Raw genomic sequence first — 27,295 nt, forward strand, 5'->3', positions numbered from 1 at the left:
AAAGAGCAGGTATTGTGATGGTATTTATCTAGACAAAAAAATCAAATTATTTGTGGAGAGATTAGGAAAGTAGCTCCAAAATGGATCAAGCTTTGGGGTCATCTTTTGCCATCCTCAGGCAAGAGAGGATGAGAAAAGAAAGAAAGATCATACTTTAACATTTGTCATCTATTCTGCCAAGAGGAAAGTCAGTCATCACCCTCTCTCTGACCCTTGAGAATAGAGTCAGCAGAAGAGGCAAGGGCTTAGGAAGCTTCCCCAGAGGTCACTGAACCTCAACTCTCAGCAATATGGTATCAAATATCTCACACTAGTTGCCATTCCATTTCCTCCCTGTACATACATATCAATACTCCATTCAATAGTTAGATCCTGCTCCTTGAGGTAGTACTTGACTCAGAACTCATGATGATCTTAATCCTTTCCACTATGTACATAGTTGAGGTTATTATTAGTTGTTACAATAGCAAGAGTTAAACCTTGAGTGAAATGTTGCACAGAAATATAGGTAACATTCATGAAAATAACCCAGAGTATAATGGTAGTGAGTTGTACATGTATGAAAACAGACAGGTATGAAAAAAATTACAACTCTTAAACCTCAGGGTCTGGAATTCCTTTCTATAGTTAAGCTTTCTATTATGAGGTCTAGGTCTGTTTCTTACAGAGCCTTCCCAAGAAAAGAAAATAAGGGAAAAAAGAAGATAAAATTCAGCAAACCAAATCAGTACATTGAAAAAAATTCTAAAAAATATTCTACATTTCCATACCTGTGTCATGATTACTTTTCAAACATTCAGTTCAGAGGAATTCTGCTTTATAATTTGGGCTCTTGCAGCTGCTATTGATGACAAGCTTTAGAAAGTTCCAGATTTTTTCCATGTCAAGAAGAAAAATAGTGATTGTCTGTTTCCTGGAGACTTCCTTTTACCTATACGAGGCTATCTATTATGGTGTTAAAGGATATTACATTTCCATTATGCATCTATTGATAATAAATGTTCTAATTGTATTTTCCTCCACTTGAATCCTTTGTCTAGGTGACTGTGATGTATAGAAGAAAAAAATAAAATTCAAGAGATTTTAATTCAAAGTCTGGTTTTGTTCTTGACCTGTTCCATGACTTTGTGCAATAAATTTATCCTCTTTTAACTGTATCATTTTCAGTAACATTCATGAAGTAAAAACTTGGTAATCTAATTGCTAGTTGCAGAAAACATTGGTCAGAGAAGAGCAAATGTGAAAAGTTATTAACATACAGATATTTAAAATAGGATAGTCAACTGTACATAGAAGGAGCATGTTAGTCCATGATTGAATTTTACAACACATCTGGAATGCAAGTCAAAGGGATAACATTTGGATAAATGTGGGAAGAATTATGTAGCCTGCTGGTATGAGAAATGTCTCCAAAGTAGCTCTGAGTTGATATCCTAATGAATTGTGGATGTGGTGCAAAGTAGAGTATTTGCTTGTACTATTTTTGGTTTTTCATCTTTCAATCTCAGTCAGTCTCTCTCTCTCTCTCTCTCTCTCTCTCTCTCTCTCTCTCTCTCTGTCTCTGTCCCTATCTCTACCTCTTTCTCTCTGTGTGTCTGTCTCTCTTTCTCTGTCTCTGTCTCTATCTATTTATCTATCTGTCTCTGGCTATCTGTCTGTCTGAGCATCTCTCTTTCTTCTTCTCCCTTTCTATCCTTGCTCTGTATCCACTAAACCCATCAATCCAGTATTTTAATATTTCTTCTTTCACTAGGATGTTTTTTCTATCACTTTCCTTAAGGCAATTTTGACATCTTTATTTCTCAAACTGTAGATGAGGGGATTTAGCATGGGTACAATGATAGTATAAAAGACAGAGGACACTTTCCCCTGGTCCATGGAACTACCTGAAGATGGCTGCAGGTACATGAATGCAAGAGAGCCAAAGAAGAAACCAACTGCTATAATATGGGAGCTACAGGTATTGAAGGCTTTTGATCTACCTTCAGTGGATTGAATTTTTAAAATACTAACAATGATAAAACCGTAAGAACAAATAATGGTCACTGTTGGGAAAAAGATATTAAATGTACTAGAGGCCAAAGTTACCACTTCATTGATGTAGGTACTAGAACAAGAGAGCTTCAAGAGTGGAAGGAGATCACAGAAATAATGATTAATTGCAATCTCTTTACAGAAAAGAACCCTAAGCATGCAACCTGTGTGAGCTGTGGCTCCAATGAGGCCCAATGCATATACTCCACCCACCAACCATGAGCACACTTGATAGGACATGATAAGACTATATCGAAGGGGATGGCATATAGCAACATAGCGGTCATATGCCATCACAGCCAACATTTGACACTCAGAAATGGCAAAAAAACCAAAAAAGTAGAACTGAAACATGCAGTTAGAGTAAGTGATGCTATTCTTCTCTGACACAAAGTTCACTAGCATTTTGGGTGTGATAACAGTTGATTGACAGAGATCAATGAAGGACAAATTAAAGAGGAAATAATACATTGGATTGTGAAGATGAGAACTCAGCCCAATGAGTATAATTATGCCCAAGTTCCCCATCACTGTAACTACATAAATCCCTAGGAAAAGGAAGAAGAGGGGCAGCTGGAGCTCTGACTGGTCTGTCAGTCCTAGGAGGATGAACTCAGTCACTAGTGAATAATTTCCATTCTCCATTCTTTTTGAGTGCAGAGTAAGTAAAGGCAGGAATCTGTTGAAAAGTAGGAAAAAAGAAGTCCTCATTATTGTCAATCTTTAGTGAGATCTCAGACAGAAAAGCAAAATAATAATATAAATTCTTTTGATTCTTTTATCCCTGCCTATTTTCCTACCCTAAACTGAATATTATCATCTTCCCAAGTATAAAATGTATGTCAATCAGTTTTCTGGAAATAACTATGCTTGAACTTCTGTCCTACAAACAATAATAATAATAATAATAATAATAATAATAATAATAATAATGATGATGATGATGATGATGATGATGATGATGGTGATGATTCTTATTACTATTAAACTTCAGAGGTATTTATTCACAAAATAAAATGCATGCAATAATATTTAAATGTATGTTAAATATATAAAAATGCAAAGAACATTGAGGCTCATTATAGTAAATGATGATAGCAATCTATTTTTTGATAAAGATAAATATTCAAGCATTTTGAACAAAACATTTGAAAAACACTGCTGGCAAAGCTGGAAAACTGTATGGCAGAAGTTAGATATAACTAGCATCTCACACTGTATACTAAGATAAAATAAAAGAAAAATATATAATTTATACATATGAGATGATTTATAAACAAGTTAAGAGAGCAAGCAATAATTTATCTTTTAGATTTATGGATAAGGCAAAAATTTAGACCCCAAGAAGATATAGAATGCATTGCAAGATAATTTTGATTATATGCAATTAAAAAGTTATTGCACTAAAATTCTTCAGGTCTCAAGACATTTTTGAATAAAATGGTTGATTAACATAATGAGCAATAAAGAAAAAGGGAATACACTTATATTTATATTATGGCAAAACATCTGATAAACATATTAATAAAAATGTGAAATAATATAAACTGGACAAAATTGTGTTTGGTAGATCACCTCATAAAGAGTAGTCATCAGGGGCAGCTAGGTGACACAGTGGATAGAGCACTGACCCTGGAGTCAGGAGATCCTGAGTTCAAATTTGACCTCATACACTTAGTAATGGCCTAGCTATGAGACCTTTGGCAAGTCACTTAACCCCCCTCCTTGGAAAAAACTAATAAATAAAAAAAGAGTAGTCTTCATAGATTCAATGTCAACTTGAAAGGTACGAATGAGTACTCTGTCTTGTGCTATTGATCACATATTGATCAGTGACCTAGATGAAAGCATTGATGATTTGTATTTTAATATTACACAAAAGTTGGAGAAATAAGCAACTAATAGTTTGACCAATACCTTATCCAAAATTATCAAGTTTAGGAAAGGGAGCAGCTAGGTGACACAGTGTATAGATCACTGACCTTGGAGTCAGCAGGACCTGAGTTCAATCAGGCCTCAGGCACTTAATAATTACCTAGCTGTGGGACCTTGGGCAAGTTACTTAACCCCCTTGCCTTAAATTTTTAAAAAAATAAAAAACATAGTTTAGCTCAATAGACTTAACCTAATATGACAAATTTTATTAGGGAAAAAGTAAGACTGCATTGTAGTTAAAGGAATCAATTCCAATAATTAAAAAATATGGAGCTAAGTGTAAATGTCAGCTTGTTTGAAAAAGATCAAGTGATTCAATAGACTAAAAATTCAATATAATTGAGCATTCTTTATGGTAGTCAAAAAACCCCCTAAAGTAATATTTGGTTAAATGGAGAGAGACATAGTTTCCAGGAATAAGGAAGTGATAAATCCTAGCCTACTCCACCTTAATCAAAATACAATTGGAATATTATGTTCAGTTTTATTTGCAATAGTTGAGGAAGGACATTGACAAAGTGGAGAATATAAAGAAAAAATAATGTGAATCATGAATAATTTTGAGTACATACTATATGAGTATAATCTGAAAGAGTTGTGAAAATTTAACAAGGAGGATGGAGGAATCAGTTGGACATTACAATTATTTCCAAGTATTTTAAAGACTGTTATCTCTGAATGAAATTAGACTTGTTCAGCATATCCTCAAAGAATAGTACCAAGGGCAAAGTGTAAATGTTGCAAAGAAGTACATTTTGCCTTGATGTGAGGATAAAATACCTAACAAATATTTTTTTTTATCCCCAAAGGAAATGGGCTACCTTGGTAGGCAATAGATTCTCCTTCAAGTAGAACCTGGATAGTCTTCGTTGTTTTAGTGGATATTTGGGTGGAGTTGCTGAGTAATATTTGAACTAGATGGAAGTTCTCTTCAAATCTTCCAATTTTGCATTTCTTTAATTCTGAGCTGGAGATCCTCAGATCTCAAAAATCTCTTTCTAATTGTAAACCACCTATACCCAGTCTTTTGTCTTATGCTATTATCAATGCAAAATATAGAACATAGAAACGATCTTTTTTGCATATCCATGGAGTTCCATAAAGAACTCTTCAACCAGAACAGAGAAGAAGAAAAATATAAAATTGATAAAATGCTCACCCTCTAGCATTAGATCTAAAAGTCTCTTCACTCACTATATCCTGGAAGATTGATGTCCTCTATTAAAGTGACTATGGTCATGGCACAGAGAGTTCTAAATCTTTATGATGTTGATGGGAATTGATCTAAAGGTGATCATTTGTAATTGCAACATTATCTATAGTTTCTTCTTCAGCTATAAGTAAGGAAGAAACAGAATTTGCTTAAGTCTACAAAACTCTTGATAATGTACCTTAAGGATTTTATGGTTGTTGAGAAAGTTCCTGGGACCTCATTAGTAATGCATAGACATAGACTCCCACAGAGATTCATCTCACAAGGGATTTCCCCTTTCTCTTGGATGGAGGCATTATTGGGTTGTTTTTTGTTTCTAATTTTTGCCCTCTATGTGCATAGTCCTCTTTTCAGACCTTGATGACAGTGATTTCTTGAGGAATTCTATCATCTGAAAGCAATGTATTTGAGTTGGGCTTTAGGAAGTTTGAAGCAGTTGCTAAAAGTATGGTTATTCATTCTCATGACTTAAGTACCATGAATTCAGATATCATGGTAGTTTAGGAAGCTGGACACCTGAAAAACATGAATATATATATATATATATATATATATATATATATATATATACACAAAGAATGAGGAATAAAAAAAAAGTGTGTGTCAGACATTAAATTTGTTGAAGAGATTTTAATTTGGAAGTCTAGAGTTGATAATAACAAGGATCTCAATAGGTTAGTTGCTGAATGATAGTGATAGAGTGAATATATGAAGGTGCTAAAGCCAAGCCAAGAATATATCAACTTCTCCTGAGCTTATGGGTAGAAGAGTATGTGAGAAAATATATAAAACCTTGAAAAAATTGTACATAGATTTATAATAAGTATGAATCTGGGTTTCAAATGAAGTAATATGATAAATATTTAGAATGGAAATGAGTTTTATGATAATAGAAAAGAGTTTTAGAGAACACTGAAAAAGGATGAACTACTACATTTTTGGGTGAGGAGGACAGTGTCTAGCAGCACTTCCTTAACTATTGATGTTTCCTGTTAATATATTTACTTATCTTTGGTTTCTAGTGCATGGGTCTTCTGTCCAAGCAGTATATTGGAAGGACTTTGTCCCTTCAGATGATCTATTGTAGAGAGTTGTGGTGGTCTAAGTATCCTGGGTCATCCTATAAATATATGTTAGCTTTTTTCCTAATCAAGGAGTAAGTAGCCTGAGGAGCAAATTTACAACCAAATAAAGTGTCTGCTTCTTGCGTGTCAAGACCTGGGTCAAAACTATTGTTCTTGTGCTAGTATACATTTGAGTGTTCTTACCTATCCCTGGTTAGGTAGAAGATTATTATATATAAAACTCAAATCCTTACAGAAAATTCCTTATAGGACTCTAGTAGATATTTTTTTTAAAAAGGAAATTATGAAGGCAGCAAAATAAAAATAGCTAGCATTTTTATGAAGAGAATCTACAATGACATTCAGTGTTGTCTTTATTCCTCATACCTGGAGCTGTTGAGGAGGAAGACTGTCGATCAATTGTTGGGGATAATATAGAGGGGATTTTTGTTTCAATGATTTGGTCAGTGATGCTAAAGTTATCTAGTTGCTGCTGTCAGAACTCATCTGGTAGCAATAAGAAATAAGAGAAATTATACATATGAAACTATATCAGACAATACAAAAAATTATCCCTCTTAGTTGAAGCAAGTTGATGATTATAACCAAGGGATTGTCCCAGATATCACTCAGGTGGAAATTTCTTGATGTCTTTAAGTTGGTAGGCCAAGGTTGGAAACATGTTTGATGTGCCACTCTTCTTTACCTCAGCTTCCTTCCAGAATCCTTGTTTTTATGGACCCCACCCTAAAGAGAATCTGGAAACATTTGTTTCTCTCTTGAAGCTGGAAGATAGAAGACCAAGATCTCTCTTCTCCCAAACTCTTTCCAACTCTTCCAAAGAACTCTTCTCTCACCCACTCTGGAAATAGAGTGGCCAGTCTCCACAAATGATGAATCTTGAGTCCATGTTGATTAAATCTCATCATAACACTTTTCAAAAATCCACATCAACTTATCTGAGTAAATATTAAGTACATATGTATTCAATGTACTATACCCTTGTCCGAATGAATTATTGAATGAGTTATAAATTATTTTAAAAATATTTTATTTTTCTTACATTACATGTAAAAACAAATTTAAATATTCATTAAATTATTTTTGAGTTCCAAATTCTCTCCTCTAACATTTTCTTCCTCTTTGTCTAAGGCAGCAAGCAATTTGAAATGAGTTATACATACAAAACATGTAAAACATGTCCATATTAATCATTTTGTGGAAGAAAATGCTAATAAAAATAAAGTAAAAATAATGTTTTAGTCTTCATTTAGAATCGATCACTTCTTTCCATGTAGGCAAGTAGCAATTTTGATGGGGTCTTTTGGTATTTTCTTGATACATTGTAATATTAAGAATTGTTTAGTCATTCACAGTTAATCATCATACAATATCGCTGTATATTATATACAAAGTTGTCCTGGTTCTGCTCATATACATAATCTCATATACATATACTATTTATCAATTCATGTAAATCTTTCCATGTTTTTCTGAAACCATTCATAGTGTTCCATTTCAAATATCTACCACAACTTGTTCAGCCTTTTCCAATTGATAGTCATCCCCTCAATTTTCAATTCTTTGCCACCACAAAAAGTACTGCTCTAAATATTTTTGTGCAAGTACTTTCTCCCGCTTTCCCCTTTATTTCTATGGCATACATATCAAGGAATATTATTACTAGATAAAAAATATGCACAGTTTTATAGCCCTTTTGGACATAGTTCAAAATTTCACTCGAGAATGTTTGCATCTATTCAGAACTCCAAAAATAATGCATTAGTGTCCAATTTTCTCATATACCCTCCAATATTTATATTTTTCATTTTCTGCCACATTATCTAGTCTGATGAGAAGTTGTACTTAGAGTTTTTTTTAATTTGCCTTTTTCTAATAAGTGCTAATTTAGAGAATTTTTTCATATGATGATAGATTGTTTTTATTTCTTTGTCTGAAAACCAATTCTTTAAATCCTTTCATCGTTTATCAATTAAAGAATGACTCATAGTCTTGTAAATTTGACTTAATTCCTAATGTCCTACTTTCTATCTTGCCACTGGAACCAGATGCCTTCAAAGAATAGAGTGAAGTTGTTGACTTAGCACAACACTCCCTCACTTAATTCCAATTCACTTGAAAGTTATGGCATCCCCTTCTTGAAGTCATGGTCCCCTTTGAGAATGAAGCACAAAGAATAACATTTGGTTTCCAATTAATTTTTAAGTCTATCTTTCTGCCAAGCATTCAAAGATTACTTTAGAGAATACACTATAATGGGTTGACCACATTGTTCGAATGCCAAATATATGCATGACAAAAAGAGACTATTTTATGGAACTCTCTCAAAGAGTAAAAAGAGTAAAAACTCACAAGGGGCTCAGAAGAAGCAATACAGGTATGCTGATTTGCAACAGGGAAGACAGTGGCACAGGACTGCCCAGCATGGTATGCCCTCATCAGGGAGGATGCTGGGCTCTATGAGCAAGACAGAATTGCAGGAGTTCAAAGGAAACATGAGATGCATAATTTTAGTGTAATAAACCCAGGTATTCACATATATTGTAGTAAAGCATGACAAACTCCTATTGGGCTGATTGGTCACAATCAGACACACTGTAACTTGTCTCTAACATCATGATGTCATTTTGGCCTTCTTTGATAATGGACAAGAACCAACCAACTAACTGACCAATCTATCTTTCCATGGGCCTTTAATATAATTTTTGTCACATTATGATCTAAGAAGGATGCATTTAATATTTCACTTTTCTGCTTTTGGTCATAAGACTTTTATAACCTAATAAATGGCCAATTTTGTGAAAGTGCCATTTACTATTAAGAAGTTATATTTCTTTTTATTTATATTTTATTTTCTCCAGAAGTCCATCAAATCTAGTTTTGTCTAAAATTTCTATTCACTTATTTAACTTTTTCTTGCTTATTTCCTTGGCTAGATTTTATCTAGTTCTGGGAAAGGAAAATTAAGGTTTTTTTTTTACTTCTATAATTTTACTATTTCCTCCTGAAATTCATTTAACTTCTCCTTTAAAATTTAGATGCTATGTCATTTAGTACATATATGTTTAATATTAACATTTGTTCATTCTCTATAGTACATTTCAGCAAGACATTTTCCTTACTTTTCTATTGGACTTATTTTGCTCTTACTTTGTCTATTATACTGACTGCTGCTCCTGATTTTTCTTTTTTATTTCAGTTGAATAATACACTGTTTCTTTGCTTCAGTTATGTTTTGCTTAAACAGCAAATTTTAAGATTCTATTTTCAATTCATTCTGCTATCTGCTTCTATTTTATAATTAAATTCATCCCATTCAAACTTATAGATATATACATACATATGCAAATATACACACACATATATTGTGTATTTAACTCCATCCTTTCCCCCCATTTCTTCTTCTTCTTCTTCTTCTTCTTCTTCTTCTTCTTCTTCTTCTTCTTCTTCTTCTTCTTCCCCTCTCCCTCTCCCCCTTCCATCTTTCAGTGCTCCTAACTTACTTCTAGAGTCGAAATAGTGAAGGAATTTCAGTGACTGACGACTCAGGGAGAGAAGTTTTATTTTGCAGGTGCATTTCATATTGCATTTGGGTTTTCTCCCTAACAGAAAAACCCTTAGAAGAAGGGAAAACTTGGATTTATATAGGAGTTTAGGGATGGCCTATATGCTGGAAAAGTTGTAGGGGTTTGGGCAGGCATAGTGAAAAGGATTATTTCAAGGTATTCAGGGATGATAAAAGTTCATTTTGAAAAATAGTCAGCAGTCAGTTATGTTGTTGGGCTCCTACCTCTGTTTCCCGGTCCTTAGGAGATCCTTCCAGTGATGGCTGAGAGGCAGAGTAAACAGGTTACTGTTATCAAATCAAGGTCTGGTAAAAGGATGGATTTTTCTCAGGAGTGTTTCTTAGAGAGAGTAGCAAGGAATATTATAAAAACATATTTTCTCAGAATAACAAAGCATAGCTCTTGATGTAGTCAAACCATTTGTTTCCTGCTTAGCGTTTCCATGCTGATGATATGACCATTAATAATCTGTGAAATTAGCATAAATTCAAACACCATAAGTTAGGGTTGTATTATTATTTGTTTGATTTTCTAGACTTAGTAAAGTGGTGGAGAAAATGTTACTATTGATGCAGAGGAAGTGATGCATGGAATTGTGAACTAGCAGAAACAAAATCTTTCAAATGTGTGGAGGTTCCTGCTCTTGAGATTCTGCCTCCCTTAGACACTGTTGATTGTATCCTGTCTCCCCTTGACCCTGTTGTATCTCATCCTCCATTTCCACCTGGACTTAACTTTGGCCTGGACACTGATGGACAGGAAATGACATGTTAGAATTGAACTTGAAGTACCTTGAGACAGGAAGGACCAGCATGTAGATTGCCATTGGAAGTTACCTGGCTCAGAGGTGAAAGATCACACCCCAGGCAGCACCTCTGTCCAGTCTACAATGGAGGGGTATTTACAGGAAAAGATGCCCCTTCCAACTCTCTTGCTTCTTTCAGCCTCCTATTCAGAAGAATGGACCTTTTTCTGGCTCTTCCTTAAACCACATGGAGCTCCATTGGCTTTACTACCATATGGCCCAGTTAACCCAAGCCTCACAGCTGACCTGCCAAATCCATGTGACTTTTCCTTAAACTCTTCTTAACTTTACCTACCATTTTCTTATGTGTTGCAACTTATTTTAATAAATTTTTGTTTTATTTCCCCTCTTGCTTTTCTGAGTCCAAATAATGATTCCTCATAGGCAGAACCAAACTCAAGTAGCCAGTGGCCACACTATCCTTGATTAAACGTAAAAGTCTGTCAAATATATGATTTGACATTTTTTTGGAAGGGGTTATTTCACAAAGAGTCAGTTGTTACATACTTTCCAGAACACTGTGGATAAAGAGAATTACAATATGGTTTGACTAGGAAAGAGTATAGTATAATTATAGTTTCTTTAATCCTGTAAACTCAGTGTGATGGAGTGGATAAAGGGCTGTCCTTTGTGTGTCAAGACTTGGATTTAGATACTGCCATATTGACTTAGAAAAACCACAAATAAGTATTATACAGTTTCCATTATATTTTAATCTTAAGGAAAGTTAGGCATCATTGCATGGACTTTCTGTCCTTAAAAATTAAAGGTCAATTCTGGTCTCTACAGGGTCTCCCAAGGAGATTATGTTCCTCAGGATGTGGGTCTCTGGCCTTTGATTGGGAATAAACCCCCAAGTTTCCCTATTTTTAGAAGTCACTTTCTAAAGTCATATTTCCCCTGGTCACTCTTCCCTCCAAATCTTCTTGACAATGACTACCCTAATTCTCAACTTGGTCTTTGGGGATTGTCTTCTCCCAAATAAGGCCCCTGATGGTAACCACAGGCACCAGTATTTCATCCAATGACAAGAGGAGATATAGAAAAAACTTAAGCAGAGACAGATGCAGACTTTTGAGATCAGGGCACTCTAAATTCCAAAATAAAAGGGAGGGAGCCTTTGCACAAACAGTACAAAGAAATGTCTTACCTCCCTGAACCAAAAGGGAAGATTCAGTCTGAAAATGGAATTGAGAAACCTTTTAGTAGGAAAGTTACAGCATTGTCTTAGTTGGCAGCTGCTCCAGGGAAGACCTGTTCAGTCTACTCTCATGTCCTTAAATAGTTTATTAATATTTATTTTTTAATTTACATTTTTAAAATTTATTTATATAATACTAAAATAGTCACATTGCAAAAGTAAACATAATCCTCCCTGCCCCCAAAAAATGTCATGAGAAATAAAGTGAATGAAAAGGAAAAAAAATGTGCTTCACTCTGTGTTCCAATATCATCAGCTCTGTCTCTGTGGTAGATTTCATTCTTTATCATAAGTTCATCAGAGAAGTTACTTCCACAGTTGTTGCTGATTGTAATTCTCTCCACACTATCAATTATTTTATTTTCTCTTCTTTCACACTGTCCCTCATCAAAGTTTGCTACGAGGCACCCAAGTAGCACAGCAGACAGAAAGCACCAGCCCTGGGGCCAAGGGGCACCAAGCCAACGTCCCACCCCAGAGACCCAGCATCTACCCATCCCCATGTTCCCATACAGGCCATCCAATTCCACCACCTTGCAAAAAGTAAAAAAAGAAAACATATTATATTTGGCTATTCTCTCCCACAATCTACCCTCTCCTCTATCTCTATCCCCTACTTACCTTCTCCCTTCCCCCTGTCCCCTTTCTCCCATCCCATTTCTCTCCTTTTTCTTCTAGATTTCTATGCCCTATTAAGTATATATATATATATATATATATATATATATATATATATATATATATGTATATTGTTTCCTTTCTGAGCCATTTCTGATGAGAATGAAGTTTCCTCACCTTCACTGCTTGTACATCATACAAAAGCTATTTCTTGACTCTTTTACATGAAATATCTTAGTCTATTCTACCTCTCCTTTCCTTTCTCCCAATACATTTCCTTTTCACCCATTGCCTCCATTGAAAAAATTTATTATAGCTTCAAATTCTCTCCTATATCTTGACTATAAAAGCTCCTTCTAACTGCTCTAATAAATTAGAAGGTTCATATGAGTATGGTCTGTATCATCTTTCCATGCAATACTACACACAGTTCATCATCATTAAATCCCTCATAATTTACCCTTCTCTCTATGCTTCACCTGATGCAAGGGTCCAGCCTCCACGGGGTCCTTGGAACCTGACAGGAGGGATAGAGTCAGAGAAATGAGTTGAGTCAACAAGAGGGTAAAGGCAGGAGCAGGTTGACTGACTGTTAGCTGCTTGGATTTATTTTTATAGTCTCAGAATCACGTATGTTTCAAGCAAGCAAGCTGAGATCATTTCCTTGGTTACAAAATTGTACAATTTTCATCATCAATCATATAATTCATATGGTTACAAGTGTTAATCATGTTATTACAAATTTAAGTAATAATCATATAGCTAATGGATTTCTTATACCTACTCAGACCATGATGACCTTAACCTGCCTGTTATACAATGTAGTATAATTGTTAATTCATTTAAAGTTATTAATTAAGCAATTCTTTTAATGGAAACTTTTTTATATTTTTTGTGTAAGTAATGTTTTTCTATACACTCCCTTAAAAATCTATAGTGAGGGTCGTTATGCTTGTCTACCCATCTGTTTACTCTTACAATAACCAATTTTTCTTTCAGGCCTTGTTTTTAAAAAATATTTAATATTTATTTGTTCTCCTTTTGTACAAATAATGTTTTTTATACATTAATAAAATATTCTTGTTTAAGAGTAAACAAAATACTCACTTCCCCCAAAAAATATAGACTCGCTTGAGCAATAAAGTAAAGGGGAGAGAAAAAAATTAAAGTTAAAAAAATAATAGTAATAATTGTAAGTATGGCTAGGTGGTGCAATGGATGGAGCACCAGCTCTGGAGCCAGGAGCATCCAAGCCCATATCTGGCCCCATACACCCAACAATCACCCAGCCGTGTGACAAGAAAGACACCCAAACCCCACTGCCCTGCAAAAAAACAAAGAAAAAGGGGGAAAAAAGGCCCCAAATAAAATAAAATAGCAATAATAGTAGGGGTGACTGGGAGGCGAACAGGGCATTGGCCCTTGAGCCAGGAGCACCTGGATCCAAATCTGGCCTCAGACACCCAAAGATCACCCTGTTATGTGTCCCTAGGCAGGCCACCCAGCCCCATTTGTCCTGCACGCCCCCCCAATAAATAATAATAAAAAATGTGCTTCAGTCTGGGTTCCAAAACCAACAACTCTGTCATGGGTGGAGCACATTCTTTATGATAAGTCCATCGCAAAATTTACTTCCATATTTTTCCACCGTTGCCACTGCTGATCGCAACTCCCTCCTTTCATATTTCTCCACTACCATGTACTATATTTTCTCTCTCCTTTCACTCTGAATCTGCTGTAGGGTAGCTGAGTGGTACAGAAGACAGATCCCTGGTCCTGGGGCCAAGAGTCCCCAAGCCCCCCCTACCACCCTTTAGGCCCAGCATCTACCTGGCCATATGGTCTTGGACAGGGCATCCAATCCCAGCCCTTTGCAAGAAGTAAAAAAGAAAATGTATTATAGCTGACCACTCTCCCCCCATGGTCCATCCTCTCGTCCATCACTCACATCGCCCCCTTCCCCCTTTCCCCACTTCTTACTCCAAATGCCTATACCCCATTGAGTATATATGCTGTTTCCTCTCCTAACCACCTCTGATGAGAGCGAAGATTCCCTCATTCCCTCTTGTCTTCCCCCCTTCCATATCATTGCAATAGCTCATTGTAATAAATAAAAATCTTATTATATGAAATGTCTTGGCCTATCCCCCCTCTCCTTTTTCCTTCTCCCATTACATTTACCTTTTTTCTATTGACTCCATCTTTACACCATATTTTATCTTCAAATTCAGCTTTCTCCTATGCTTCAACTATAAAAGCTCCTTCTACCTGCTCTATTAACTGAGAAGGTCCATATGAGCATTATCAGTGTCATTTTTCTATGCAGGAATACATGCAGTTCATCATCATTAAGTCCCTCATATTTTCCCCTTTTCCTCCAATCTCTATGCTTCACCTCAGTCCTTTATTTGAAGATCAAACTTTCTGTTCAGTTCTGGCCATTCCAACAGGAACATTTGAAATTCCCCTGGTTCATTGAAAGTCCATCTTTTTCCCTGGAGGAGGACATTCATTTTTGCTGGATAGTTGATTCTTGGTTGCATTCCAAGCTCTTTTGCATTCTGGTATATTATATTCCAAGCCCTATGAGCTTTTAATGTAGTTGCTGCTAAGTCCTGTCTGATCCTGACTGCAGCTCCACGATATTTGAATTGTGTCCTTCTGGCTACTCGTAATGTTTTCTCTTTGACTTGGGAGTTCTGGAACTTGGCTATAATATTCCTAGGGGTTGGTTTTTTGGGGGGATCTCTTTCTCGGGAGGATCGGTGGATTCTCTCCATTTCTATTTTGCCCTCTGCTTCTGGGATATCAGGGCAATTTTCCTGTAGTAATTCTTTGAAAAATTCTTTGCCTGATCATGATTTTCAGGTATTGCAATAATTTTTAAATTATCTTTCCTAAATCTGTTTTCCATTTCAGTTGTTTTTTCAGTGAGATGTTTCACATTTTCTTCTAATTTTTCATTTTTTTTTTTTTGGTTTTGAAGTAATGAGTCCTGGTTTCTTGTAAATTCATCAATCTCCTTGAGTTCTATCCTTTGTCTGAAGGATTTGTTTTCCTCAGAGAGTTTTCTTATCTCTTTTTCCATCTGGCCAATTTTGCTTTTTAAAGCATTCTTCTCCTCAATAACTTTTTGAACTGTTTTATCCATTTGACCTAAGCTGGTTTTTAGCATGCTATTTTCTTCAGCATTTTTTTGGATTTCCTTGACTAGGCTGCTGACTTCATTTTCATGTTTTTCCTGCATCTCTCTCCTTTCTTTTCCCATTTTTTCTTCTAACTCCCTCATTTTATTTTCAAAGTCTTTTTTGAGCTCTGTCATAGCCTGGTCCCAATTTCTGTTTTTCTTGGAGTCTTTAGATTTTGGAGCTTGTGTTTCCTCATTTTCAGACGGAATATATTGATCCTTCTTGGGATCATAGATAATGTATTTCTCAATGGTGTTCCTCTTTTTCCTCTGCTTGCTCATTTTCCCAGCCTAAGCCTGTTTTGGGCGTGCTTCCTGAGCTTTTGGGACACTCCCACAAGGGTCTCAGTGTGTGAGGCTCTGTCCTCCCTCCTGGTCTGTGAATGACCATATGCACCCCACTCTGCTATGGGGCTGAGGTGAAGGGGGCCTCTGCTGTTCTATGGGGGGGACCTAGACTGTGATCAGGATCTAAATGTGTTCAGAACCCCAGAATCCTGTTCCAAGGGCAGAGGACAGAGCATGGCAGTCTCTCTTCACTCCCTTCCTTCAGCTCAATGAGCTCATGCCCTGGAGGCTCCTGTTCGCTGGCTTCTCCTGCTTATGTTTCCTGGATCTGCAATGTAGTGGCCACCCTGATCGCTGTGTGCCTCGAGGGCTAGACTTCACATGTTCACTCTGGCAGGGTTCCCGGCTGTTTCCCTCAGTTTGTGCCTGGTGTTCCCCGGGGCATATCTCAGGAAATTCCTTGCTACTGTGAGCTGAGGCTACCGGGGCACCCTGGGGCTGCCTCTGGGAGGCTGAATTCTTTTGTTCTGGTGGCTTCCCCTCTGGTGAGTCGCCCCTCCAACCCCGAGGAGCAGAGCCTTTCTGCTCTTTTCCAGGTTACCTTGAGTAGGAGAACTGGCTCACTGGGTCCCTCTGTGGGTTCTGTCTCTTGAAAATATAGTTAAAGTCCTTAGTTTCAAAGATTTATGAGAGAGTGCCTAAGACACAATCCGCTCTTGTCACCATCTTGGCTCGACCCCTCTTTCAAGCCTTGTTGGTAGAAGCCACAGTTTCTGTGACTTGTTTATTCTTCCCCATGAATCTAAAGACTGCTGGAGTTCACATATTGGTCACCTGTAATATTTTCTCACCATCTTTTTCCACATATTCCTATGTATGGTAATGGGGGCAAAACTATTAATTTCCATGGAATTCTATCTGACCATCTTGTATCTGTTTTCCCTGTATATATTTTGGCATTTCCTTGGAATTCCCAGTGTTGGATTTTCCAGAGATTTCATAGTGTTGAAGCCTTTTGTATGCCTCAGGGAGAGGCGTTCCTGTTAAATTTGGACAGAGTTTACAATCGGTTTTATTCCAGGAATTTTTCTGAAATCCTTCCTTTATAGTCATTCCAGTATTAGGGTGAGAAAATATTGTAATCAATAATAAACCTATAGATATTGATATGCATGAAATCCTTATCTATATTGAAGAAGGAAATGTTGTTCCATCAGGCAGTGTGACTGCCTTGAGTCTTCTTGCTGCAACTGTGTCAAACAGCTTAGAGAACCTGGCTCCCAACAACCTGAACCTGTACTTGAAGATGAAACTTTCTGTTCAGCTCTGGTCATTTCAACAGGAACATATGAAATTCCCCTATTTCACTGAAAGTTCATCTTTTCTCCTGAAAGAGGATGTTTATTCTTGCTGGGTAGTTGATTCTTGGTTGCATTCCAAGTTTTTTTGCCTTCTGGAATATTATATTCCAAGCTCTACGAGCCCTTAATGTGGATGCTACATAGTTCCATGTTATCCTGACTGCATGGCCACAATATTTGAATTGTTTGGTTCTGACTGCTTGTAGTATTTTCTCTTTGACTAGGGAGTTCTAGAACTTGGCTATAATACTCCTGGGGGTTATTTTTTTGAATTTCTTTCAGGAGGAGATTGGTGGATTCTCTCAATTTCTATTTTTCCCTCAGCTTCTAGGATATCAGAAAATTTTCCTGTAGAAAATTTTAAAAAATGAATTCAAAGCTCTTTTCCTGATCATGATTTTCAGGTAGCCAAATACTTTTTAAATTTTCACTTCTAGATCTGTTTTCCAGATCCCTTGCTTTTTCAATAATATATTTCATGTTTTCTTCTAGTTTTTCATTCTTTTGATATTGTTTTGTTTCTTGATTCCTTGAAAAATTTTCAGCTTCTGTTAGCTTCATTCTACATTTGAGGGATTTGTTTTCCTCAGAGAGCTTTCTCATTTCCTTTTCCATCTGATCAGTTCTGCTTTTTAAGGTATTTTTCTCCTCATTAACTTTTTGAACTGTTTTTTTTTTCCATTTGACCTAAACTAGTTTTTAATATGTTATTTTCTTTAGTAGTTTTATTTGGATCTCGTTGACTAAGCTGTTGACTTGGTTTTCATGTTTTTCCTGCATCTCCCTCATTTATCTACCCATTTTTTCCTCCACCTCCTTTGCTTGATTTCCAAAATCTTTTTGAGCTTTGAAATAGCTTTAGACCAACTTTTAGATTTCTTGGAGGATTAAGATGCAGAAGCTGGAACTTTCTTGTCTTCTGACTCATCTTCTGAGTGGGTGTTTTGGTCTTCTATGGGACCAAAGTTATTGTCTATGGTCAAGTTCCTTTTTTTCTGTTTACTCATTTCCCCAGCTTGTGCCTGGTTTGGGGGTGCTTCCTGAACTTTTGAGTATTATTGGGACACCCCCACAAGGACCTCAGTATATGAGGCTCTGACTGCTCTCCTGCCTGTGGATGGCCATAGGGGACCCATAAACTGCAACTAGGGTCTGAATATAGATAAAGCATATGAGTCCTGTCCCAGGGCTAGAGGAGAGATCTCAACAGTGTCTCCTTACCTCCTTACCTTCTGTGGGCTAAGCATTCTGGGAACAGCTGCCAGGTGGTTCTGTGTGCCTGCATCCACTTTCTGGAATCTGGGCTGTAAAGAAGATCATGCTGGTTACTACTCACTCTGGCATAGATTTCCCTGCTGATCTTCCAAGTTGTGCTTGGTGTTCCCTAGGTTGCCAGGTCAGGCAACTGCTTCTGCTGCTGGGAGCTAATGCTCCCAGGTGTCAAGGTCCCCAGTGGACTGTTCCCAGAAATGGAGCTCCTTCTCTCTGGCACAATAATCCTAGCTGTGCTGCCGCCCCCTCCAATCCCTGTGGAATAGCTTTACCACAATTTTCCAGGTTACTTTGGGCTGGCCAGTGGCCTCACTGGATCTTTATGTGGGTTCTGCCTCTTGAAAATTTAGGTTAGAGCCATAATTTTAAGGTTTTTGGAATGTTTTTGAGACAGCTCTGTGTGGGATAAAAATCTACCTAAAATATAGAGACTCTTCTGAGCAAAAAGTAAAGTTTATTTTGTTTTTTTCTGGAGAAAAGGGTGCCCCCAAGTCTCACAAAAATAGTGAAGATCAAAGAGTTGCCATGAGGAGACAGTCAAGTAAGATTATATAGCCTAGCACTATTCCCCCGTCCCTAATCCCCTCTCTTCCAACCTGATTGATTAAGGTTTTCAGAGTTGCAATCATTATGCAAAAAATCTACCAAGCAACAAAGAGAAGAATAAAAGGTTTTCATAAAATATTACCTCACTATCTGGATGGCAAGAGTAATCAGAAGAAGATTTCTAATGACCTTCTGTTAACATCTGAGTATGCAAGGTATTAGTTTAGCACTTATCAAGCAAGAGAAGGCAGGCTACTCTTCTCACAGTCCATTATCAAATAGGTGGCTATCTAAGACTGCAAGTTCTCTTCTCTGGAATTATTCCACTATTTCCCTCCCTAACAGAATCAATGCAAGGTCTTACTGGAAATAGTCTACTGTTTCATTCCCTAGCATAATCAGGAGGGTGTCTGGGAATGAAAGGCCTCTCTCCCTCTTCTAAGAATAGTCTAAGAGTAATAGTATTTCTTTGTTTTAATGATTTTTCACCCTGAGAGGACTTCACTAAGAATATTAACTCTTAAGAGGGAATATTCCACTCAGCTCCTAGAAAAGGCTATTTTCATGCCATCATCTTGGCTCTGCCTCCCATTAATATTTCTTGATCTCTATAGTTTTAATTAAAAAGAAAATAATTCTCCTATTGGCTCTAAGTAAGGAAAGCAGGTTCAGAAATATTTATCTCTGTCTAGGGCCTGTCCTTTTTAAATAGATCAAAGGGAAAAGGTTTTTGTCTGTAAGATCTATTCAAATGAGCATTTCAAAGGATGGCTTTCAACTTGCATATTAGATGGAGAATTATCTTGAAAGACAGGAAAACTGCTACGGTTGATCAATGACAAACAAATTTATGACCTGATATTCTTTAGGATGGAATTTATATTTCGTAATCAATATATTTCTAATCAGAAGTTTGTCTTTCTTAAGCTGTAACTAAGGGTTATAAAATGCAGTTTGCTATGTGGGGTCTGTCTCCTAAAAATGTTGACTTCACCTGTATCAATATCACAATGTTAGTACCTTGATCAACACACTTTAAGATGAGACATCCTAGATGAGCAGAGAGAAAATTCTATTGTTGTTTGTAAACATTTACTCTTCAGCATAAGTGGGAATCTTGTCAATTGAAATCTTTAAGTAAATATTATGAGATTTGAGAGAACTGTATTTGTAAAATCATGTCTTCTATGTGAACTCTCATTGGCTGTCACCAAAATTTTACCATTTTTTGTCTAAATTGTATAAAAACTCCCCAAAATGTTGGGAAAACATTGACATTTGAAAGAACGTCATTTTCCAGTGTTTTTGGTAAGATTCTAGAGAATTAAACTCCGTTTATAAAACTTTGTTGTTTGAGAAATTGTGGTTAACAAGTTTCTGTGTCAACTATGGTGGATCTCCTGTCAGAGTTCCAAAGTAGCCTCTACCTCCTCCCACATGCATCAGAGAAAAGCTGGAACAAGAAAATGGTCACTCTTGACTTTGAGATGGTAGGCACAGGGCCTGTAGGCCAAACCAGTTCTTTGGTCTGATGTAGCATTGTAAGTTAGGTGGCATGCTTTATTATCAATACAATCTTACTCCCTGCAAAATTGTGGACTAATAGATCAAGTGGAGCCATATTAAGAAGGAGAATATAATTAATGCCATCCCTTTTAAGGTGGTTCAAAAAGAGATCTTGAATATACTAATTGGCCAGATCTTAGCAGCCATGCCATCCATAATGGCTTCAAAGTCCTTCATTACTTTCATCTCAAGTTCCTTATCCAAAAAATTTCCCAAATTTCTATCCTTTCTTCTGGCCAAGATGGCGGAGAGAGGACAGGCAGAGTTCTAAAGTCTCCTGATCTCTTCCCCATCTATCACATGAAACAAACCTCTTAAAAGAAATCTGAACCAGGAAACCCAGAAAGAAAAGCCAGGAGAGGAACATCTACCTAAGGATTTGTCTCCCGCAGCAGCCACAGCTGAATACCGGCGGGTGAGTCTGGGCTCTGAGGGAGGATCAGGCCGGGATCATCCAGATTAACAGCTGAATTGGAACCAGGAGTCTGAGGGCCCGAGAGCCGGACCAGCTGGATCAGCGATGAGGCTGGATAAAGGGGACTTGGGTCCACGGAGAAGCAGAAGCACTGGTGTTGGTGCTGTCCCCCTGGAGCTTGGGGAAGGGGCTTCAGGAAGAGGTCTGGTGCAAGAGAGCTGCTGACGCCATCCCTGGGCTCCTCAGGTCTGAGAAACTCTGGGTCCATGCCTCCATTGCACTGAAGCCTCCTCCAAAACAAACAATTGCAAACTACTTCTGCCTCAGGCCCAGGTGTGTGAGCAAAAGAACCAGCCCAGCTGAGGAATGACCTCAGGCCAGGGTAAAAGCCCACCATTGATTGAAGGCAAAATAATTCAATAGCTCCAATTCCTTCCCTCAAGCAAGGGGAGAAGGCGTCTCAACCAAGGTAACAGACACTCCAGAGAAAGCAACCATCACCTCCTACTGGCCAGCCAGAGAAACTGCACTCAGTAAAGCCTTTGGCGATCCCAAGCCCAGGTGAACCAGCCACCCCCCCCCCCCAACTCAAGGTCTTAGCATAATGAAGAAGGGTCAGCGGAAAGGTGGATCCACAGAAAAATTCCTGGAAGGGAAAGACCCCAACTCAGAGAGACCTGGAACCTCTGAGGAGAATACAATCTGGTCTCCAGCACAGAAAGACTTCCTTGAAGAAATAAGGAAGGAGCTTAAAATTTGGGAGAGACAACTAATACCTTGCAACAAGAAAACAAAACCTTAGAAAGTACAATTGGACAAACACAAAAGGAGAATAAATCTCTCAGATCCTCAAATGAGCAAATGCAAAAAAGAAATTAATTCTCTCAAAACCTCAATTGGTCAAATGGAAAGCTCTTTCAAAACTAGAATTGACCAATTGGAAAAGGAGTTGCAAAAGGTTAATGAAGAAAACTCCTCCCCGCAAAAAAGAACAGAGTCTATAGAAACTAATGACTCCATGAGACAGCAAGAGTCAGTTAAACAAAATAAAAAAATAGAAAAATTAGAAGCAAATGTAAAATACCTCATCAACAAAACCACTGACCTCGAGAATAGATCAAGGTGGGGCAACATGAAAATTATAGGATTTCCTGAAAACATTGAAGAGAAAAAAAAGCCTGGACTTAATATTACAGGATCTAGTGATGGAAAACTGTCCTGATATCATGGAATTGGAGGGCAAAGTAGTTATTGAAAGAGTACACCGATCCCCACCAGAAAAAGATCCTAAAATGAAAACACCAAAGAATGTTGTGGCCAAACTTCAGAACTATCAGATAAAAGAGAAAATCCTGCAAGCAGCCAGAAAGAAACAATTTAAATATCATTAAATATCATTACAGTAATGATCACACAGGAGCTGGCTGCATCAACTTTAAGGTATTGAAGGGCCTGGAAGTAGATATTTCGAAGAGCATGGGAGCTTAGAATGCAGCCAAGAATCTACTTTCCTGCAAAGCTGAGCCTTCTCTTCCAGGGAAAAAGATGGACATTTAATGAAATGGAAGAATTCCAAAAATTTCTGATGAAAATACCAGAGCTAAACAGAAAATCTGGACATCGAACAGGAGGTTCAAGAGACACATGAAAAGGTAAAAAAAAGGGGGGGTAGTAAAAGGAAAAAAATGCAATCCAGTAAGTTGAAACTGGCTATATCACAGCATGGTGGGGGGGGGGAGGGAAGAGGCTCTCATAAACCCTGAGAAATGTAGCTCTAACAGAGAGAATATACCTAGCAAGAAATGATGGACATCCATGACCTATCCATGAAACTGCTATCTAAATGGGATGTAACTGGCTTTAACCCCACTTGGGAGAAAGACTCTAATAACTCTCAGCAATTTTGACTCTATTCAATAGAATATACTGAACTAGAAGGGACAGACACTCAGAATTTTATATGACCTAGATAGAATGATCTAAAAAAATATACTACCTCCCTAAAAAGGGGGACAGGAAAAAGACGGGAGGAAGGAGGGGATTGAATGGGAAAAATCTCATTACACTAAGAGGTACAAAAAACGTATGGTAATAGAGGGGAAGAAGGGAGCAGAGGAGAAACACCTCAATCTTCTTCTCATCAGACTTGGCTTAAAGTCAACTTACACATACTCAGTTAACTTACAAAACATCTAACCTTTCAAGCATTAAAAGGGGGAAAGGGGAGGGGGGGATGGAGAAAGGGAAGGAGAGTGGGGGGAAACAAGGGGAAATAACAAAAGGAAGGGAAGGGAAAAGGGAAAAAGGGAAAGGGGAAAGAAAGGAGAGGGTGTGATGTAGGAGGGCAAACACACTGAAGGGGGTAGTATTCAAAAACAAAATACTGGGGAATATGGATAAAAGGGGGATGGGGGAAAATACAAACAGAGGCAAGATAGCACAGAGAGTAATAAAGAATTAGTAATCATAACCTTGGGGATGAACTCACCCTTAAAACATAAGCAAATAGCAGAGTGGATTAAAACTCAGAATCCTACAATATGCTTCTTACAAGAAACTCATTTGAAGCAGAGAGATACATATAGAGTAAAGGTAAAAGGTTGGAGCAAAATATATTTTGCTTCAGCTGAAGTAAAAAAAAAGCAGGGGTAGCAATCCTTATCTTAGACAAAGCAGCAGCAAAAATAGATGGCATTAAAAGAGATAAGGAAGGAAACTTTATCCTCCTAAAAGGTACCATAAACAATAAAGTCATTTCAATATTGAATATATATGCACCCAGTGGGACAGCACCCAAATTCTTAGAGGAGAAGCTGAAAGAATTACAGGAAGACATAGACAGCAAAACTCTACTAGTGGGAGACCTCAACCTCCCGCTATCAGATCTAGATAAATCAAATCATAAAACAAACAAGAAAGAAATTAGGGAGGTAAATAGATAGTTAGAAAAATTAGATATGGTAGATGTATGGAGGAAACTGAATGGGGATAGAAAGGAATAGACCTTTTCCTCTGCAGTACATGGAACTTATACAAAAAGTGACCATGTACTAGGACATAAAAACCTAATGATCAACTGCAGAAAGGCAGAAATAGTGAATACATCTTTCTCAGATCACAATGCAATAAAAGTCATATGCAATACTGGGCCAAGGAGATATAGACCCAGAGCAAATTGGAAACTGAATAACCTCATTTTAAGAAATGAGTGGACCAAAAAACAAATTATAGAAAGAAATAGCCATTTTATCCTAGATAATGATAATAATGAAACAACATACCAAAACCTATGGGATTCATTCAAAGCAACTCTCAGGGGATATATTATAGCTCTAAATGCTTATATGAATAATTTGGAGAAAGAGGAAATCAATGAAATAAACATGCAACTAAAAAAATTAGAGAAAGAACAAATCAAAAATCCCCAATCGAATACCAAATTAGAAATTCTAAAAATTAAAGGAGAAATTAATAAAATCGAAAGCAAAAAAACTATTGAATTAATAAATAAAACCAAAAGTTGGTATTATGAAAAAAACAATAAAATTGATAAACCTCTCATCAATTTGATTAAAAAAAGAAGAAAACCAAATTGCTAGTATTATAAATGAAAAAAGGTGAACTCACCACCAATGAGGAGGAAATTAAAGTAATAATTCGAAATTATTTTGCCCAACTCTATGCCAATAAATTTGATAGTCTAAGTGAAATGGATTAATATTTACAAAAATATAAGTTGCCCAGGTTAAATGAAGAAGAGATTAAATACCTAAACAACCCTATCTCAGCAAAAGAAATTCAACAAGCCATTATTGAACTCCCTAAAAAAAAATCTCGAGGGCCTGATGGATTCACAAGTGAATTCTCCCAAACATTTAAGGAACAATTGATTCCAATCCTATATAAACTCTTTGGAAAAATAGGGAAAGATGTAACTTTGCCTAACTCTTTCTATGAAATCAATATGGTACTGTTACCTAAACCAGGAAGAGTTAAAACAGAGAAAGAAAATTATAGACCTACTTCCCTGATGAATATAGAGGCAAAAATCCTAAATAAAATCTTAGCAAAATGACTACAACAAGTCATCACTAGGATAATACATTATGATCAAGTAGGATTTATTCCAGGAATGCAGGGATGGTTCAATATTAGGAAAACTGTTAGTATACTCAATGATATCAACAACAAACCTATCAGAAATCATATGATCATATCAATAGATGCTGAAAAAGCTTTTGACAAAATATAGCACCCATTCCTATTAAAAACACTAGAGAGTATAGGAATAAATGGACTGTTCCTTAAAATAATTAGCAGGATCTCTCTGAAACCATCAACAAGCATTATATTCAATGGGGAGAGGCTAGAGGCATTCCCAATAAGATCAGGGGGTCAAACAAGGGTGCCCATTATCACCACTACTATTCAATATTGTATTAGAAATGTTAGCATCAGCAATTAGAGAAGAAAAAGAAATTGAAGGAATTAGAATTGGGAAGGAAGAAACAAAACTCTCACTCTTCGCAGATGACATGATGGTCTACCTAGAGAATCCCAAGAAATCATCTAAAAAACTACTGGAAACAATTAGCAATTTTAGCAAAGTTGCAGGTTATAAAATAAACCCTCATAAATCCTCAACTTTTCTATATATGTCTAACAAGAAACAGCAGGAAGAGCTAGAAAGAGAAATACCATTCAAAGTAACCTCAGACAGTGTAAAATATTTGGGAGTCTATTTGCCAAGACAGACTCAGAATCTTTTTGAAAACAATTATAAAACACTTCTCACACAAATTAAACCAGATTTAAATAACTGGGCAAATATCAACTGCTAATGGATAGGGAGAGCTAATATAATAAAAATGACAATTCTAACAAAACTAAACTATCTGTTTAGTGCCCTACCAATCAAAATTCCAAAAAAATTACTTTAATGAGTTAGAAAAAAATTGTAAGTAAATTCACATGGAGAAATAAAAAGTCAAGAATTGCCAGGAGCTTAATGAAAAAAAAAATGCAAACGAAGGTGGCTTAGCACTACCCTATCTAAAATTATATTATAAAGCACCAGTCATCAAAACTGTTTGGTATTGGCTAAGAAATAGAGTGGTGGACCAGTGGAACAGACTAGGTGTAAAAGCAAGAGAGGATTATAGTAATCTGCTATTTGATAAACCTGAAGAGTCTGGCCATTGGGATAAAAACTCTCTCTTTGATAAAAACTGCTAAGATAATTGGAAGTTAGTATGGAAGAAAGATTAGACCAACACCTCACACCCTTTACTAAGATAAGATCCAAATGGTTACAGGATGTAGACATAAAAAACAATACTATAAGCAAATTAGAAGATCAAGGACTAGTCTACAGCAGCATGGGAGTGATGTTCAACCTTGAAGGACTTGCTCATTCCATCAGTGCAACAATTGGGAACAATTTTGGGCTGTCTGCAAAGGAGAGTACCATCTGTATCCAAATAAGGACCTGTGGAGTTTGAACAAAGTAAAAGGACTATTCCCTTTAATTTGGGAAAAAAACAGATATCTTATTGTCTGTTCTTGTTAACTCTGAGAATTCTGTTCTATTTAAGGATATGATTTCTCTCTCATCACACCCAATTTGGATCAAGGTACAACATGGAAACAAAGTAAAGACTGACAGAGTGCTATCTTTGGGGTGGGGTGGGGGGAGGGAAGCAAGATTGGGGGAAAATTGTAAAACTCAAATAATATAATATCTTTAATAAAAATAAAAAATAAAAAATAAATTCTGTCCTTAATTCCTAGGTTGGCTTCTCTGAGCATGAGTCAATATTTTTGAATTGTCTGTCCAAGCAGCTGCTTCATCAGGACATTCATGTAGGGTGGGTAATAGTAGAAGATGCCAAGGCAACCATGAACCTGCACAAGTTGGTGGAAGCTGATTGGGAGCATCAGTTGGCTCAGTCTCCTCACTCTCAGAAATAGGGAGGTGGAATTGTAGAAACCATAGTCATTGCAGAGAAAGAGCATCAGACTTAAAATGAGCAATTACTCAATTACTCAGGGGAAAACAGACTTTCCAATCAGTTCATGACTTAGGATGAAGCTGTTGGGAATAGTATCTATCTCAGATCCAGTCTCTCTGACTGTAAACCACTGAAATTTTTACCACAATGTGTTGTGCTTTCTAGAGTGTTTCCCCTCTCAGTCACAGTGAA

At 36.8% G+C, this 27,295-nt stretch overlaps 1 protein-coding gene and 1 pseudogene across 1 annotated transcript; one reads left to right on the forward strand and one right to left on the reverse strand.

Annotated features, from left to right (window-relative positions):
- Positions 1-1,749: 1,749 nt before the first annotated feature.
- LOC141487991 (olfactory receptor 8G50-like) lies at positions 1,750-2,745 on the reverse strand. Its single transcript, XM_074187639.1, has one exon. It carries the CDS (start codon positions 2,743-2,745, stop codon positions 1,750-1,752), a length of 996 nt encoding a protein of 331 aa, XP_074043740.1.
- Positions 2,746-11,570: 8,825 nt separating this feature from the next.
- LOC141506656 (interferon-stimulated 20 kDa exonuclease-like 2) lies at positions 11,571-27,062 on the forward strand (annotated as a pseudogene).
- Positions 27,063-27,295: the final 233 nt, after the last annotated feature.

Source organism: Macrotis lagotis, chromosome 1 (genome assembly GCF_037893015.1).
Source record: "Macrotis lagotis isolate mMagLag1 chromosome 1, bilby.v1.9.chrom.fasta, whole genome shotgun sequence".
NCBI lineage: Eukaryota > Metazoa > Chordata > Mammalia > Peramelemorphia > Peramelidae > Macrotis > Macrotis lagotis.